Source organism: Crotalus tigris, unplaced genomic scaffold (genome assembly GCF_016545835.1).
Source record: "Crotalus tigris isolate CLP2741 ecotype Arizona unplaced genomic scaffold, ASM1654583v1 scf7180000024441.2113493, whole genome shotgun sequence".
Taxonomy (NCBI): Eukaryota; Metazoa; Chordata; class Lepidosauria; order Squamata; family Viperidae; genus Crotalus; species Crotalus tigris.
In genome coordinates this window covers 618,092-636,586 of record NW_024100610.1, presented here as the reverse complement: position 1 = coordinate 636,586, position 18,495 = coordinate 618,092, and the positions used below count along the sequence as shown (strand labels likewise).

The following is an 18,495-nucleotide window of genomic DNA, read 5'->3' as shown; positions in this document are numbered from 1 at the left end:
AAAGGGCTACTGAGTCTGTGCAAAATTAGTATTGAGTTAGGAGCTGGATTTCCAGTCTCAAGGTTTTGTCTCTGGTCTGTCTCTGTAAGAAGACTTCATTGAGTTATGTTGCTGTAAAGAAGAATGGTATTGTAAATATTTTTATATAAATATAAAGTTATTTGAATCAGCTAAATGCAGTCAACTGTGAGTGCTTCTGATTCATTTTTCACCAATAGAGAAATTAAAATTATCTAACAGGTTATGGGCCCAGAGCTTACTAAGGACTGCATTGTAATTTAAAGCTGGAAGAAATTGCCTGTGTTTAGAAAGTATAAGAACAAGGCAGAATTAGCAGAATGGCTGCAATGGAATTTAAGGAAAGCTGTGTGTCTCGTTTGGGCCACAAGAATTACATTGTGTGGGCTGCTAAAATGGAATGTTTGCTCAAAGCAAAAGAGCTGTGATATATTGTAGTAAATCCACCACAAGTATTTGCAGCTGCAGATCAGAAAAGCCATGATCAAGCTGGCTTATCTCATCTTGAATTTAGATGATGCACAATTTCTAAATGTTGCAAATTTAAACACTGCGAAGGAGATATGGTTGAAATTGAGAGCTGTGCACGTGAATGTTTCTGCTTGCAACATAGTGCAATTGTCAAGAAAACTTTACAGAGCCTGTTTGCAACCAGGTGAATCTGTGGAACAGCATTTAAATAAAATTCAAAGTTTATTTTTGGACTCAGAACAACGTGGGATTAAATTCCCTGAGTCCCAGAAGGTTTTATTGGTGTTGAACAGTTTAGATAAAACCTGGGACACAGTTTCTGCAATATTTGAATGCAAAGAAGGTATGGGGATGGTATATAAGTCTAAGAACTATTGCTATTTCTGCACAATAAGGAATCTTACACCAGTTGGTGGATTTATATATATGAAGCATATTTTTATATATATGAAGCAAAGCAATCAAAGTACAGTAAGCCATTTTTTTGTTCGAAATAGAAAAAAACACCGACTCACTAATACAAGGTCAGATGGTCCAGATTGCTATCCATGTAAAATGGGTAAGTCCTTCCCAGCTTAAACAGCTTCTCTATGGCCTCAAAAATGAAAATGAGACAGATCAGAGAGGCAAACGCTTCTTCTGTAAACCGAGTGATGTAGCAGATCAGAGAGCTAGCATCGGTGGCCACAAGCAAGAAGCACATGAATGTCGTCCACAGGCCAATGGAGGTTCGTAGAGCAAGATAAGAAAGCTTATAGTCTCTGCAAAAATGTGCCAAAGATAAGAAATAAGGAACATTACATGCTGAAATAATTCAGATCATAAAATTGTAAAACTATTGAAATGCAGAAATTGTTAAGCTTCATTAGCCATTAATTGATCAAGATCTTTTCTCAACTCCTATTCTTTCTACAGAAAGTGGCAATACAGGTAGTCCTTGACTTACAACAGTTCATTTAGCAACCATTCAAATTTACAACGGCAAATGAAAAAAGTGACTTATGGCTGTTTTTCACACTTACAACCATTGCAGCATCCCCATGATCACGTGATCAAAATTCGGACGCTTGGCAATTAATTCATATTTATGATGATGACCACGCTCGACTTATATCAGCTGTGGCCATTAAGCTAATCACCCATCATTAAACATAACATTGCATGACTGTGACTTGCAATTCTTTGCTGGATTCCCCATTGACTTTTTGCTTGTCAGAAGCTGGTCATGAAGATCACAAATAGGAATCACATAACTACAGGGATGCAGCAACAACTACAACTTCAAGACTGGTTAAGTTTCCTTGTTCAGTACTGTTGTAACTTTGAACAGTCACTGAACAAGTGGTCAGTAAGCAAGGATTATCTGTAATGGCTGATAGCCTAACCATTCTAAGATTTCCACCCTAGAATCAGCACAAAGCTTTAAAAAAAATCCTTCATTAGTTTCAAATTCAAAATTGGATAAATTATAAAGAAGCGCTTCATCCATTCTCTTCATTCAACCTATTTCTCACAAGCCATGAAAACTTCTGATTAAATCCACAATGATTTAAGTAGGAATTGGAGTTCACACAATATGAGTGAAATAATCCATTGAAGAAATAATAAGGGAACTCCCAGGCAATGTGGCACATTTTAAAAGCCTGTAATATTTTTGGCCACATATGTTTTTAATAGGAATCTGCCAGCATTCCAGATTAGATTACCTCTGTCTACTATTCTGGATCTGGAGCTGTTGTTATCCATCAGAGCCAGGGTTTGAATCTGAAGGGAGGAGAGAAATAACTGCTCACAATTAGCATCTGGGTTGAGAATACTAACCATAACTATTGCTAGGAAGTGGAAGGGGATGGGACACTACTTCTCTTCAGATACAGTATAATACATCCAACTACATGCATCATAACCGTATCAGAATTTCACATTTTCTGCCCTACTAGCACTTCAGGCTTTCTAAGCATTCAAATGAGTCCCAGCCTATAATACTGCTGCCTAACTGTATTCATATTTTGTTTTGTTTTATAAAAGAGGATGGAGAGGCCAGCAGTTAGAAATAGGTTAGTTACTTTATTCAATTTGATTCATCATCACCACCATCATCAACCCTTGTAAAAATGCATAGCCTTACTTGCAAAACTTGTATAAAATTTTCTCAAAAACCAGTACTGGTCCAGTACTTCCCAGGATGGTGAGAGGCTGGCCAGCAAAGAGAGAGTAGACCACTCCAGTGAGCGAAGCTCCAAGCAAGGATTCCATAGCACTCTGCAGGTTTAAGCACAAACAAAAGAAGAGAAGAGCTCGTAATGGGTCAGACTAACAGTACATGCAGCACTCTCTTTAGGATTCAGAAAACGGGATACCTAATTAAATTGCTTTAATTTCCTCTCTCAATGAGATATCACTAAAGACAGGTCAAGGTGACAAGCTTTGGTTCTTCCAGTTGGCAGGAGTTGAGCTCTACTTACGGGCATCTAAACTAACTTTCTCCCTCCTTCACACTTTTATTTTAATTAAAGGAGAGAGATCTGTTGTGATGTGGGAAAAGCAGCACTTTTGCCATATGTCACATATCCACATTGAGAAAAATGACAAAGTTGGCAAATTCAGCTTATCTTCTGAAATAGAAGGCACTTCTCAAATTAACTTCTACTGAAGATCAATGTTCTAAATAGCTCCCTTTCTTTAATTTATGTTCTGAACATTAATTTCCCTTAAAAACTGCAATCCACCCATAAACACTGTGGAGATGGATGGATGAATGAATGAATGAATGAATGAACAAATAAAACTGTCCAGGATATAATTGTGGATATGAAAGATGAGTTGAAATATATCCAGATAACTAATTTTATTCGCCTGTTCCAAAAAAGTAATTATGAAATATGCCTTCTATCAAAAATGAGTATCTGAAGGCCACATTCTGCAGGAGTGGTTTAAAATTCTATTAACAGGACACAGAATATGAATGGGGTAATTTTGTGTCAAGAGTGCCTTGTACTACTAATCAGAAGACACGCTGAAACTGCTCCACCAATATCTTCCTGTAAGAAAAAAGGGAAGATGAAAAGCATAAAAAGTTCAGGAAGATCTGAGGCCCTTGTAAAATTCTGTGAATGTGAATGGATCACTACCCACTTAAAACCTTGCTGGAAAAAAACCACCAATAGTTTGGAACTGTGATATAACTAATGCAAAATAGTATACAGACCAGCAGTGAAGTTAAATGTCCACTGTAACTTTTGTAACATAGGTTTTGTTGTCACCTACCTTGACAATTATTCATAACACATAAAAGGAAGAGGGTAAATGTTCTTACTATGTGTCCGTCTGTTGCTTCTCCAAGCAGCCCCCCAAAGGTGATCACAGGAGACATGCTGGCACAATATAGGAAGAGAAAGGAAGCTAAACACTTCAAATTCAAAGCATCTCTATAGTCGCTCCAGTACCAAGGAGCTTTCCGTTTTATATCCAAGATCAAGCCACCAAAGAGCCTGCAAAGCAAAGACAGAAATTTCTAAGAGGTGTTGGATTCACAGCAGTGAGTTAAATACAACAACATGACCGGAGACAAGCCATTTCCCAACACATAACATTGAAAGTGGAGTGGCAGCTCTTTGACATATTCATCCCATTATTTGTCCACAATTCTGATTTATAGGCTTGTATCAGATTCAAACTGAGATTCCCCTGTTCCATATTACCAGAAGCTTGCTTTCTCATTATAGTCCTTGGTGCTAGCAAAAGTGATCTGGACCAATTCTTCAAAAGTTTCCCAGATGTCGCCATCCTAAATCTACTACAAGTAGTCCTAGACTTACAACCATTCGTAGACATACAACTATTTAAAGTTACAATGGCACTGAAAAAGTGACTGATGACTGGTCTCCACAACTACAACTCCCGCAGCATTCCCATGGTCATGTGATCAAAATTTGGGCACTTTGTAACCGGCGTGTATTTATAATGATTGTAGCATCCCAGGGCCAGGTGATCACCACTTCTCAAGTGGCTTTCGACAAGTAGAGTCAATGTGGAGGCCAAATTTGCTTAACAACAGCATCACTCACTTAAATGTGATTCACTCAGCAACCATGGCAAAATAGATTGTAAAAGCGGACGTGAATTACTTAACCACTGTCTTGATTAGTAACAGAAACTCTGTCCCAATTGTGGTTGTAAGTTGAGGACTATCTGTATCTAGTTCATAAGGTGTCCCTGAATTTATAGAGCCTTTGTAATGAAAGATGGGGAAATTTCTTTTAGTAAAAGTTTGGCCAGTACACGGCCCACAAACACTACTTCCGCAACCATGCAAAAACTCTTGCGCGCAGTCTGTAGCAGTACAGGTCAAAATGAAAGCCTTAAAATTTTGGAGAAGTTGTTTCCTTTATTTATTTATATTTCACACTCCTTAACCACCCATCTATCTCCTTATAATAAGGACTGAATTGGGCAAATGTTTTTTTTTATTATTATTATTCCAGAGAGAAAATCAGCATCTTAAGCTAGAGACATTTAACCTTTTGAAACATCTCCCAAATTAGTCAATAATTTGAACCGCTCTATTGCACTGATGCCACTGATGCCACTGGCCATGCCCCTTGCAGGCCACGGAGATCAAATACCTTTTAAAATGCAGTACTAGCTAGTAAAAAGATTGCTTATCCGCTGCTTCAGGGGAAGCCACACAAAACTCCCAGGACTCACTTTCCTGTTCTCTGGAGCTCCGGCCCCATGTGATCCTCCATTTCATCATCACAAAGTTTTCCATTAGATAACTTTCGCGCTCCAGGCATCTTCCTCTTATTCTAATGAAAAAGAAAACTGACAAATTAACTTGATTCTTCCGGCTTTTGAATCAGTCAAAGACACAGTGGTCTTTTTAAAAAAATAAAGAAAATCCAACAATATCAAATTGGAGGCTAAGCCTAATCTTGTGGTTGCAACATTGCTGTGTACCAAAAGCCGTATAAATGTCATACAGGTAGTCCTCGATTTACAATCATTCATTTAGTGACTGTTCAACATTACAACAGCACTGAAAAAAATGACATAAGAATTTTTCACACTCACGACCGTTGCAGCATCCCCAGGGTCACATGATCAAAATTTGGACACTTGGCAACTCATTCACATTTATGATGGTTGCAGTGTCCCAGGGCCACGAGATCACCTTTTGTGACATAAAATGACTAGCTACTTTAAGTTAAGATCGTAACATGACTAGCTAGTTTAACATCATAAAATGGGGCAAAGTTCACTTAACAGTGCCTCACTTAGCAATAGAAATTTTGGGCTCAATTATGGTCATAAGTCAAGGACTACCTGCAATTTTATTTGCACACACTTGCCTTATTGTTGACGTAGCTTCCAATAGGCATGCAGGATCATTTCCCTTTCCTTGCAATTACAGCAGGCCAAAAAGCTGAGACAACTCTCTAGGGAACCTTAAGTATCAGCCAATAAATGACAAACGTATTGTGCTGTGATTCTGCCCATCTAATTTATAGATAGTATCCCCCGTATTAGACTTGATATTTTACAAATATTATCATTTTGTTTTATTGAGCTTACCTGGGAAGGAACGCTTTTAGGTGGCTCAATTCTGATTGATGGGTCCCATTCCCCAGGTGGCAGCACAGTCACCTGATCTAGAAACTCATCAATGCCAGCTAAAAGATCATTTCGATCCTTGGCTTTATAAGCAACATCATGGAAAACCTATAGAGACAAGAGACCCAAGAGAAAATGCATTAATCATGATATTTACTTACACACGATAGCTAAATCAATTCTAATTTCCCCATATACTATATTCTCTTAAACAGAATCTTTGTTTGTCTGGACAACTATTCTGGTAAACAAGCAAAACTTTAAAATAATCTACCTTGAATGTGGAACAATATATAGATACATAGTATGAAATAGCATCCTTGCATAAGTTCCCACCAGAATCATACACGTTTCTGAGTGTACCAGTCACCCTAAACCACAGTTGTCTAACCATGGGTCATTAAAAACAAGAACAAAGCTGGCTGTGATTATATAACGTATATGCCGGCGTATAAGGCGACCCAGCGTATAAGACAACCCCCATCTTCGGCACCGAGTCGCATGCCTAGAAAGTCATCTTATACGCCGGAAACTATCAGTATTTCCTGCGTATAAGACGACTTGGCGTATAAGACGACCCCTGACTTCGGCGCCGATTTTAACGCTTGCGAAAGTCATCTTATACACCGGAATATACGATAGTATATGAATGGAAAGCTAAATCACACATAATACGGATTACTACAATACACGAACCAAGTCATGCAAATATTAAAAGGGGAGTGTGCATCACTAAAAACAATTCTACTATGTGTTTACTAAGGCTTTATTTGGAGTGTGTGGGTCATTATTTCTGACTTTTATAACTTTTTTATGACTCTGTTGGTGTTCTTTTATGTACAGCTCATTCAAAGCAATGTGAATGGGCTCACAGTGCTTCTCAACCTTGACAACTTTAAGAAATCTGGACTTCAACTCCCAGAATTCCCCAGACAGCCATGCAAAGGTTAAGAAACTCTGCTGTATAGAGTGAAATGATGCATACTTCACTTACCTCATCAGTCATGAGGGTAGCCATTGACCTTCCAATCTCATGATATTGCTGTCCTTTCCCTACTGTGCCCAGCAAGATAAACAAGAACCTAGTCATTAAAAGAGAAATAGAAAAAGAAATGTTTGCAATCTAAATCAAACATGTTAAGCCATTGGGAAACTAAGTCTCATTTAAATGAGACAGACCCTGTCCAATTAAAAAAAAGAAAAAGTCTTGAAAAGGCCTTTCCAAGATCTTCCAGAACAATGAAACTTTTCTCCAGGTATGCAGCTTTAAAAATCTCTGAAGATGAAATTACTCCCTATTGAAACCCATCAAGCTCTGTTCAGCTCTGTGTTGTTTACACTAAAGTCTTGCCTACATGCAGTCTCTTGCCCATAAAGTCATCTTCAACTTTGGGGGGGGGGAGGGAAGGTAGGAGGTAAACCTATCTCCTTTCCATTCAGATCACATACCTTTCTGGATTCAGTCAATGCAAAACAAAATCCTGAGCAGAATAGGAACAAAAAGGAAGGGTCTTTCTAACTGGGCACTAGTTGAGCTGGAAGATTTTGTATAATTTATCTGGGAGAGCACTCCTAGCACATTACAAGAAACAAACCTATGCTTTCTTCCTATATATCAGTGCATATGTTTTCTGAAAAGTGTACATAGGTTATGCCCAATGTATGTGCATTAACATGAAATCTTCACTTTCCTGTGTATAGGCATTCTGCATGCACACACATGCCTTTCCTATGCCTGTTAGTGTTTTGTAAGGTGACCAACTTTTTTACAATAAAAAGGAGGACACAGATATATTGAAGAAAAAAATATTGTAAATAAAAGAAACATTTTATTCATTGCAACAATAATACAGACAACTTGCATGTGCAAAGTTTACCAGCCAGGTGTTTTGGCGCGCTCAGCAGCAATTCCTATTGGCTTTCGAAAGCTAATAGTGGGAGTAGAACAGCTCATGCAAAAGTTGAAAAAAAAACATCAAAAAAAGGTGCCGGAACACCGTTCTGAGCGTTCTATGAGGGAAAAAAAAAGCCCTGCAGATTAGTCTTCAAATATTGAAAAGGAGGACATGAAGGAGGACACTTTTTGAGGGAGGACAGAACTTACAAAAGGAGGACTGTCCTCCCTAAAGGAGGACAGTTGGTCACCTTAGTTTTGCTACATATCTCCTCCTCCAGAAATTACTAGATATGGATGACATCTAGGAAAAAATCATAAAACTTTGTACTATACAGTATATGTAGATAAACACTAATGTACGTCAATGTAATATACTCTCCCAAGGCATCACCCACCCTGAGATGCTTCATGCTCCACTTCCTGCCTCTTGGGTCTTTTCCCACTTCCACTGAGTCCTCACAGGCCTTAGCCTGATTCCCACCTCCCCAAGCAAAACCCCTTTCTCACCACTTACCTTTTGAAGAGCCCTGAGGCCTTCCAGAGAACTGGGATGACTTTCTTCTTTGCATAGCCACATGGCACAGTTCTGAAAGCAGCCACCATTTTGTCCCACTGACAAAATGGTGGCCATATTTGGGTTGCTGCTGCACTGCCTGGGGACAAACTGCTTCATTTTGCTGCCTTCACAAGCTCTGCACAATGCTGCAGAAGAATTCAGAAGCTTCTTCAGCACTGTGGAGAGCTCTCTAAGGCAGCAAAAAGCAGCAGTTTGTCTGGTGGCCATCATTTTGTCCCCACTAGTTTGTGGGCAGGGACAAAATGGCAGATGCATTTGGGTTATTGCCACATGGGACACACTGCTTTGTTTTGCTGCCTTAACAAGCTCTGCACAGTGCTGCAGCTTCAGAAGCTTCTGCAGCACTGTGCAGACCTAAGGTAGCAAAACAAAGTAGTTTGTCTGGTGGCCATCATTTTGTCCCCACCTGTTTGTGGGCAGGGACAAAATGACCGCTACATTTGGGTCTCCACAACGCAGCCCAGGGTGTCATGACGTGCCCTCCCTTCATAACATGAAGTCTGGAGAGCTTCAGAAGTTAAAACTGGGGCACAATGGGGGTGTGAGGAGGAGGCCCAATTACTACAGGTTTCCGGTGGGGTGGGATGGGGGAGAGAGGTGGGAGGGCACTGGTGGTTGATCAGGGTGAACAACCGCAGGCCAACTGCTGCTGTCCTAATTTTTAAATGAGGTCATAAGTAGCTTTTGGAAGTTGTTGCTTGTAATTTCGAACCTTTGTTAAATGCCTATTATATCTTGAGGATTACCTATATTTAATACTGAAATATGAATATTTATGGATCCTCTAATAGGATGCCTTGTAGTAGGCATAGCTTTTTAAAAAGGATTTAATAGTGTAAGAACAGGAAGTATCCACAGCCATCTAAATAAATGTTTAAATTTTTCTTATCTTGGCTCTACTGAAAAAGTTGGATTTTTATTTCAGCAAAAATGGTAGATTTTTTTAAAAAAGCTTCAGTCTAGATTACAAAATTACTAAAATGGGTGACTATTTCTTTTTTCCTGGACTCAGTGGGGAGAGGAGGCAACATTCCAAAGTTTGCAACGAACACAATTCTAAATGGCATGGACAAATTATTTACAAGCATAATCTCAAATGTAATAATCAAGGTGATAGATAATATTAGTAGTGGATAAGCAGTGTGAAATTAGCACTAATTACTGTTAGGTAGATTGAGAAGGTTAAAAAAAAATGAAACCCCAAAGATGGCAAACCATCACTTCTGTAGCACTGCCAAGAAAACTACATAGCTGCAGTCACTAAGAATCAACACTGACTTGAAGGTATCAGTACTATTAGTTATCCCAACACACACACACACACACACACACACACACACACACACACACACATACAGTCATCACTACCACATTTTACCTGGTAGGGAGTGGAACCTCAGTCATGCCTGGAAGAAGAACAGCTGGTGATAAGCGTAAGAAGGCAACAATAGGTTGTTTCAAGAAATCTGCCTCTCCAATTAAAACATTTGCAGCTTCGGCACCAACAGGAATCTTCTTCATAAAATGAGGGTCTGCCTAATTAGAAAGAAAAAAGCTTAATTTTTTAAGGCAGAACGGATATTATGAGGCATCTAATAAATACAGATAATCCTCATATCCCAGTCATTCTTTCAGCAACCATTCAAAGCTATTGCAGCACTGAACAATTTAGGACCAGTCCTTGAAGTTGTGGCCAGCCACAGCATGCCCAGGGTAATTTGATTGTAATTTGGATGCTTGACAACCAGTGTGCATTTATAACAGAAACAGCAACTTGGGATCATGCAATCACCATTTGCAAGGTTCACAGTTGACATCCAACAAGCAAAGTCAATGAGGAAATCAGCAGGAATTTGCAAGTCATGGTCACATGACATTATGCTTAATGACTCGTGATTTGCTTAACACCTGCAACTGGAACTGATGTAAGTCAGCATGGACATGTGACATTTCACTTAACAGCTGTTCTACTTAGTGCCAGTCCCAGTTATGGTCAGGGACTACCAGTATAAATTCCAGAGAACCTCCTCCTTTGGGGACTGATTTTAGAATTTTTAAAAATAGACATTATACAGAAAAGTTCATATTCAGATGAGATGCTGACATACCATGACTGCTACTTATATGACAGCAATAGTTGCCCAAGGTAAAACTCTAGGGAAACCAATTCTTTTCCCATTGACAGTGACATTATCACAAAGTCAGTCTGGCTGAAAATGCCAATTCAAAATAAAAGCAGTGCCAATTGTTTTCATTTGACTTTGAGGGAGTCAAATCTGATTGGCTGCAAGAGGATCTTACAATTAGTGATAAACAATTAAATTAACTAACTTTGCACACGTCTGTTGGGGTAGTATCATGAGTCAATCCATTTCTAACATCTAGTGTGTTAGAAGCAGGATGAAGAGACAGTGAAGTCACTCCTAAATAGAAACAGAGAGGAAAAATATAGATAATTTGTTGTATTAATTATTACATTAAATACCATACATATATATAATTTTGAGAAAAGTTATATTTGAGTACAAACCTTTCTCAATATAAACACAGGTAGAATGCCTGATTTCATTTACAATGTCCATTTGTCCATGGATTATTTTACTTATGTGAATGGTGAGTACAAGAAAATAACTTTCATGAACTGCTGCTTCAGTATAACAAACTTTTAAAGCTCATGACAATTTTCACTTTCACGCAAAGGATGCAATTCTTTTAAAAGAGCAATTTGAGCAAAATGACAGGTGTTTCCTAGATCCCTCCACATTATTTTTTCATTATTGAATTGAACAAATGGTGAATGTGAATGTTTCTAAAGGAATGGTTATACTTTTAAGAAGATGAAAATTTCATCCCCAAAACTAAAATTTCTTTTTAGAAAATAAACAAAAACTTTGTATGAATTTGCTGACTATATTCTTCCACTGTTCTGGGATTTCCATTTTTCCATTTTTCAAGCACAAACAAAGCTGGGTTGAAAGAAAATTAGTATGGAGGCCGAAACATCAATAATTTGCACTATGCTGATGGCAGTATTTTTATAGCTGAACATAAAAATGATGTGCCAGCTCTAGTAATTAAAGTCAAGAAACTTAATGAAAAAGGTCCAGGTTAGGGCAGTTCACCTTGGGGGAAAATCTATCTATATGGTTGTTAACAGTCAATACTGAGTTGATACAGCATGATAAATCAATATCACCACCACTAGAGGCTTTTGGAAATTTATAATAAAAATGCTTATATAAAAATGATTAATATACTTATTATATCAGAAAACATTGAAAGGTGGATCTTTACCTGGGCCAGAAGGATTATTCTTATAATCCTACACTTTGGAGAGATTGTTTGGCTAAAGCCTAGTTAAATATAAGTTGGATCATATACAGTGGTGGGATTCAGCCAGTTCGCACCAGTTCAGCAGAACTGGTAGTTAATTTTTTGTTGCCCAGGCCCAGAATGGCCTTCACATCCATACAGAGAACCGGTTGTTCACATATTTGAATCCCACCACTGATCATGTGTAATACCTGATGCTCAAATCAGACAATGTCTGGGCTCACCCATGATAAACCATAAATTGCTTAGGCTAAATAGTTAAGGTAAAGGCCAACAAATTACACTATACCTTAACATAATGTGTGAACTAGGCCATCAATTCAATATAGTTAACTTATTTGGGGACAGGATATTATACAAACAGAGTAGTTTTGGTTAGTTTCACTAGAGAGTATCATTCACTTTATTATGTGAATGCAGCCAGTTTGTCTTCCAAACTGCTGAGGCAGCATAACCAAATGGAAAGATGAACTGCACATCCAAGCATTGAGTCCAGAGTCACTCAGAATGAGACAGGTGACATATAAATTTAATAAATAAATAAAAATAGATTGAATAAATTTTTTTTTTTATTGAAATTTTTCAAAAGTTTTACAAATAAAAATCCACCCCCCCCTCCCCAACCACCCCACCCCCCCCCCCGACTTCCCAGAACTGAATATAGGATTATTTAACAAATATTTTAAAAATAACATTTGCAATTTATAAAATAATTAATAATAATAATAAAAATCACAATAATAATATATATAATAATAATATAGATAACATAAACTTTAAAATGAATAATATATACTAAAAAAGAAAAAAAAAAAAATAAAAAGAGAAAAGAGAGAGAGAAAGAAGAAAGAAGAAAGTAGACGAAGAATAAAGCATATATATATATATAAAAAAAAATATATGAATAATAATACATAAAAAATGTATATATATAAAAAAGAAAAAGAAGAAAGAAAGAAAGAAAAAACAATCATTACAAATTATAAAAAGGCTAAATAATATTTTTCCATATCCAAATTATGTTGTATAAAATTTATCCATTTTTCCCATACCGCAAAAAATTTTTCTTGAGATTGCTCCTTTAAGAAAGCCGAAATCTTTGCCATTTCTGCCAAATACGAAACTTTATGAAACCATTCTTGTAAAGTAGGCAAAGATTCCTTCTTCCAATATTGTCCTATTAACAACCTAGCGGCTGTAATCAAATTTAACATCAATATAACCTCCTTAGCATCACAGTCAATAACAATACCTAGTAAAAATAATTGCGGAGTAAATTTTACCCTCCTTTTAAAAATTCTTTGAATATTCCACCATATCTTAATCCAAAAAGCTTTTATATGCTTACACGTCCACCAAATATGGTAATAGGTAGCATCCAAATATCCACATCTCCAGCATTTCGGCTGTAGATTAGGGTACATAATGGACATTTTCTTTGGGTCAAGGTGCCATCTATAAAACATCTTATAAAAATTCTCTCTTAAATTTTGCGCTTGTGTGAATTTAACATTTCTTATCCAAATAAGTTCCCAAGTATCCATTGAAATCGTTTCACCAATATTCTGTGCCCATTTAATCATACAATCTTTAACTAGTTCAAGTTCTGAATCTAATTCCACTAAAACCCCATAAACTCTCTTAATATGGGTTGGCCTTTGATCTCTTACTTGTTTTAAAAAAATTTCATCTTCTCTAAGCCAGCCCATTTTACAATCCATCTTCCATCTATCCACTATTTGTCTATATTGGAACCATGAATAAGTTAAGTTTTCATGTGTTAATTCTTCCAAAGATTTTAACTGCCAGTCTTGGCCATCCCATCTTAATAACTGTACGTAAGAGACCTTGTCCATATTTACCCCTTTCCTTATACCTTCTATGGCATGCCGAGGTATAGCCCATAATGGTATTTTGAAGTCACTTTTATAATACTTTCTCCACACTCTTAGCAAAGAGTTTCTTATAATATGAGACTTAAAAACCCAATCCACTTTTTTATTAAATATTAAATAGGCATGCCATCCAAAAAATAGGTCCCAGCCTTCCAAATGAAGTATTTCTGTATTTGTTAAATTCACCCAGTCGCTAATCAATGTCAATACTACAGCATCATAATACAATTTCATATTTGGTACCTTGAGTCCACCTCTCTCACGAAAATCTTGCATTATTTTAAGTTTCACCCTTGGTTTTTTCCCTGCCCAAACAAATTTATTAATACCTTTTTGCCATTCATCTAAATTACGTTCGTTCTTTAAGATAGGTAACATTTGAAACAAAAAAATAAACTTTGGCAGGACATTCATTTTAATAACTGCAATTCTGCCCATAAGGGATAACTGTAAATTATTCCAGTTTTTTAAATCCTTCTGTACCTCCATCCACAGCTTTTCATAATTATTTTTATACAATTTTACATTAGAAGCAGATAATGTAACCCCCAAATATTTTACCTTATCAACAATTTCAAAGTCTGTTAAGTTAACTAAAGCCTGTTTATCACCATTAGTCATGTTTTTAGCTAATATTTTGGTCTTATTATTATTAATTTTAAAGCCAGAAACACGTCCATATTGTTGAATCAATTGTAATAATTTCACCACCGAAGAAACAGGTTGAGACAAAGTAACAACCAAGTCATCTGCAAAGGCTCTTAATTTATATTCTTTTTTATTAATTTCTATTCCTTTTATTTCTTGAGACTCCCGAATTTTAATCAACAAAATTTCCAGTGTTAAAACAAACAATAACGGAGACAACGGGCATCCCTGTCTTGTTCCTTTTTCTATTACAAAAGCCTCTGACAAACCCCCATTTACAATAATTTGAGCAGTCTGTTTTTGATATATATTGGATAATACTTGTAATATATTTTGTCCAAAATTCATCTCCTTGATTAAACACAGCATAAACTGCCAATTCACTTGATCAAAGGCTTTTTCAGCATCCAAAAATATCAGGCCTGCAGAGACTTGGTTATTCTTTTCTAAATACTCTAATAAATTAATAATTTGTCTAACGTTATTCTTCATATACCTTCCAGTTATAAAACCCGATTGATCCCTATGTATAAACTGCTGCAAGATCCCCATAAGCCTGTTAGCTAAAATTTTTGCAAAAATTTTATAATCCACATTTAAAAGAGATATAGGCCTATAATTTTTAGGCAAAGTAAGATCTTGACTATCTTTTGGAATCAATGATATAAATGCATTACGCCAGGATGGAGGGATCTCTAACCCCTGTAATAAATTATTAAACAGTTCACACAACGGTTGAGTCATCTCTTCTACTAAAGCTTTATAATAAATAGATGTCAACCCATCCGTACCCGGCGCTTTGCCCAATTTCAATTGTTTAATAGCTGTAACAATTTCTTCCTTAGTAATTAAACCGTTAATCTTTTTTTCCTGATCTTCTGTTAATTTAGGAAAGTTAACTTTGCCTAAATAATTATTTATATCTGTAATTTGAATATTAGTACCCTTATATAATTTTTGATAGTATTCTAAAAAAGATTTCTTAATCAATTCTTTCTGATAAACCAATTTACCATTATAATTTATTTTATCTATATTCCTCTGTTTCTGTTTTTTTCTTAACTGATAAGCCAACCATCTCCCTGGTTTATTAGCATTACAAAATGTATTTTGTTTCATAAATAGCAAATTAGTTGCAGCTTGATCAGCCATCAGCATGTTAAATTGTGTTTTTAGCAATTTTAAAGCTCCTTTAACCTTTTCATCTAAGGGATTTGAAATTAAAAGTTTCTCTTTTAATTTAATCTCCTCTTCCAAGTCTTTCCGTTTCTGAGTCTGTTTCTGTCTATGCAAATTATTCATTTTTATCAAAATACCACGCATAAAAGCTTTACTTGCATCCCAGACCATTGACATTGATGTTCCCTTGTTCATATTTAAAGTAAAATATTCCTTTAAACATTCCTTTAATTTATGAACATTTTTTTCTTGTTTAAATAAATTCTCATTCACCCTCCAGGATCTCCTATCTTCCTTCTCTACAAACAGTTCCATCCAAACTGGACTATGATCGGACAATGTCCTAGGAAAAATTTTTACATTCTTCACCCTGTTGTATAAATCTGTTGTGATCAAAAAGAAGTCAATTCTAGAGAAAGATTGGTGTCTATCTGAGAAAAACGTAAAATCCTTTTCTTCTTGATTACGTTCACGCCAATAGTCTCTCAATTCCCAATCTTCTTTCATATCAAAAAAGGCTTTAGGTAATTTAGCCTGTTTAAAAAAGGTAGAAGAGCCTTTTTTGTCCATTTGTGTATCTAAAACACCATTCCAGTCTCCCATTAAAATCACAGATCTATAATCCAACAAAGTTATTTTCTGATGTAGTAACCTATAAAATTGCTCCTGTTGCTGGTTTGGTGCATACAACCCCACAATAAGAATTTTCTTGCCATATAAACCAAGTTCAAGCATAACATATCTTCCGTAAGGGTCTGATTCTAACAAGGTAGCGGATAAATTCTGTTTAACATAGATTACCACACCCCCTTTCTTCCCAGGGGCGGGAGATACAAAATGAGATCCCAAGCGAGGATTATTTAAATATTTTTGATCTTTAGCTGTAATATGAGTTTCTTGCAAGCAAATAATATCATTGTTATGTTGTTTCAAATAGTGGTAAATTTTTTTTCTCTTTTGAGGAATGTTTAATCCATTAACATTCCAGGACAGGAGCTTTGCCATCTCCCTTGGCCTTCAGCCTGGAGAAGATCCGCTCAAATTCTGCTGCTGATGAATATGTAGCAGAGCTTTTGGGTCTTGCTCCTCCCACCGGCACTGAAGCAATTTGCTGAGTAGATTCTTCAATTTCTTTTTCTTTTTCTTTTTTCTGTTGTTCTTTTTCTTTACGTTTATGTGCTGCACGGGTCATTCTCTGTTCTTTAACCTCTGGTTGAGACATCCATACCACCTGTCCAGCAGTCATCATCCCTGTACCTTCAGATTTCTGTTCCATCTCTTTGTCACTCAAGACTTTATGCATCATGGGCAAAGGAGAGCCTGCTCCCAGGACCGTTTTATAAAATTCCTTAGCTTTAGCAACTGTATTAAGTCTATAACGTGTCCCCGCATGGCTCAAAACAATGCCCATCGGAATCTCCCATCTAAATGGCATTTGTCTTGCTTTAAGTTCATTTACTAAAAAAGCAAAATCTTTTCTGCTTCTTAAAATTTTAGGTGGAATTTCCTTTAAAATAATAATATCTTGGGCAGCAATCTGAAATCTTTTATTATAAAAAGTTTGTAGAATCTGATTTCGCAAAGACTTCTTAGCAAAATATATCACCACATCTCTAGGCAAATTCCTCTGTTTTGCAATCCAAGAATTAACTCTATAAATTCTTTCCACATCCCCACGTAACTCTTCTTTATCAATATTCAAAATAACAGCCAAGTCATTAATCACCATTTCCATCAAATCTTGAGTTTTATCTTCTTTCAGACCCCTTATTCTCAAAGCATATTCCATCTGTCTATACTGGAACATAAGAATATCATCTTGTGAAGTCTCCACTTTTTTCTCCATATCTTGAAATTTATAATCCAAAAGTTCAACTGTTTCTTCAATTTCCTCTACTCTGGAGTCCAGCTTCACAACCACTGAGGCCATTCCAGATAGAGCTAGAAGTATATCATCCCTCAAAATAGCATTATTCTGTTCTAAAAGCTCCTTCATCTCTTTCTTCATTTCCTCCTTAGTTTCAGATTTATTCTGGTCCAAAAGTTGTTTCATTTCCTCCCTAAACTGTGAGACAGCACTTACCATTATTTCTTTAATGTCTTGTGCTGATGTGCCAGATGGGGGAGGTGAAGGTGGAGTGGATTTAGGTTGCTGCACTGAGGGTATTATTTTAAGTTGTTGTTGCACAGTAGAAGTAGCAGGAGAAGAAGTTACTTTAGAAGCTGCAGTAGCTGGTTGTCGTTTTGAAGCCATTTTAATTTATCTTCCTTTCTTCTTAAAAATACCGATAAAAATAAGTAATCCAAAAAAAAAATTAAAAATAAGATAAAATAGAATAAAATAAGATCAATCTAAAAGTCCCCAAGAATAAAAAAGTAAAAAAAAAAAAAAAAGCAGTATTAAACAACAATTCAGCCGATCCGTCTTTTAAAGGAAAAAAAAACTTTCAAAACGCCATTTTACTTTCACTCTCACTTTTCCGCCCGAAAAAAAAGAGAAAGCTTAAAAAAATAAAAAAAAATCAGCATATACTAAATAAACTAAATAAACTAAAAAAAAATAAAATGAAGCTAAACTATAAATAAAATCCTTTAAACAGTTCTGTCCGGTTTAAGATTACTCACGGTTTCTTTAAGTACGGAGATGGTAGCGGCGTCTCGCTTTGTTTCCGAAGAAACAAAGACAGCTGAGAGGCGGAGAAGGCAATGAACTCCGAGGGAACCCTCTTTCTACCCCCCTAAAAATAAAAATCCAGGGAGAGTTAAGAGGTTCTACCTCTATTCATGCGATCTCTGCCCCTTCCCTTCGCCCGGGAAGGGGATTGCGAGCCGCGGGCCAGCTGGTAAACGCTGTGCTCCGCGGA

The 18,495-nt window shown here is 36.5% G+C and overlaps 1 protein-coding gene across 6 annotated transcripts in view; it reads right to left on the bottom strand.

Moving 5' to 3' along the window:
* The window catches only part of SLC4A8 (solute carrier family 4 member 8), a 130,355-nt gene that overhangs the window by 30,010 nt on the left and 81,850 nt on the right, over positions 1 to 18,495 (bottom strand). For all 6 annotated transcript variants that reach the window (XM_039331945.1, XM_039331944.1, XM_039331942.1 and 3 more), the window contains 8 exons: positions 10,908 to 10,999; positions 9,955 to 10,112; positions 7,097 to 7,184; positions 6,064 to 6,210; positions 5,197 to 5,297; positions 3,806 to 3,980; positions 2,618 to 2,751; positions 1,005 to 1,250 (listed from right to left, as the gene is read on the bottom strand). In XM_039331945.1, the coding sequence (XP_039187879.1) occupies positions 1,005 to 1,250; positions 2,618 to 2,751; positions 3,806 to 3,980; positions 5,197 to 5,297; positions 6,064 to 6,210; positions 7,097 to 7,184; positions 9,955 to 10,112; positions 10,908 to 10,999 (1,141 nt within the window). The remainder of the gene's footprint in view (positions 1 to 1,004; positions 1,251 to 2,617; positions 2,752 to 3,805; positions 3,981 to 5,196; positions 5,298 to 6,063; positions 6,211 to 7,096; positions 7,185 to 9,954; positions 10,113 to 10,907; positions 11,000 to 18,495) is intronic.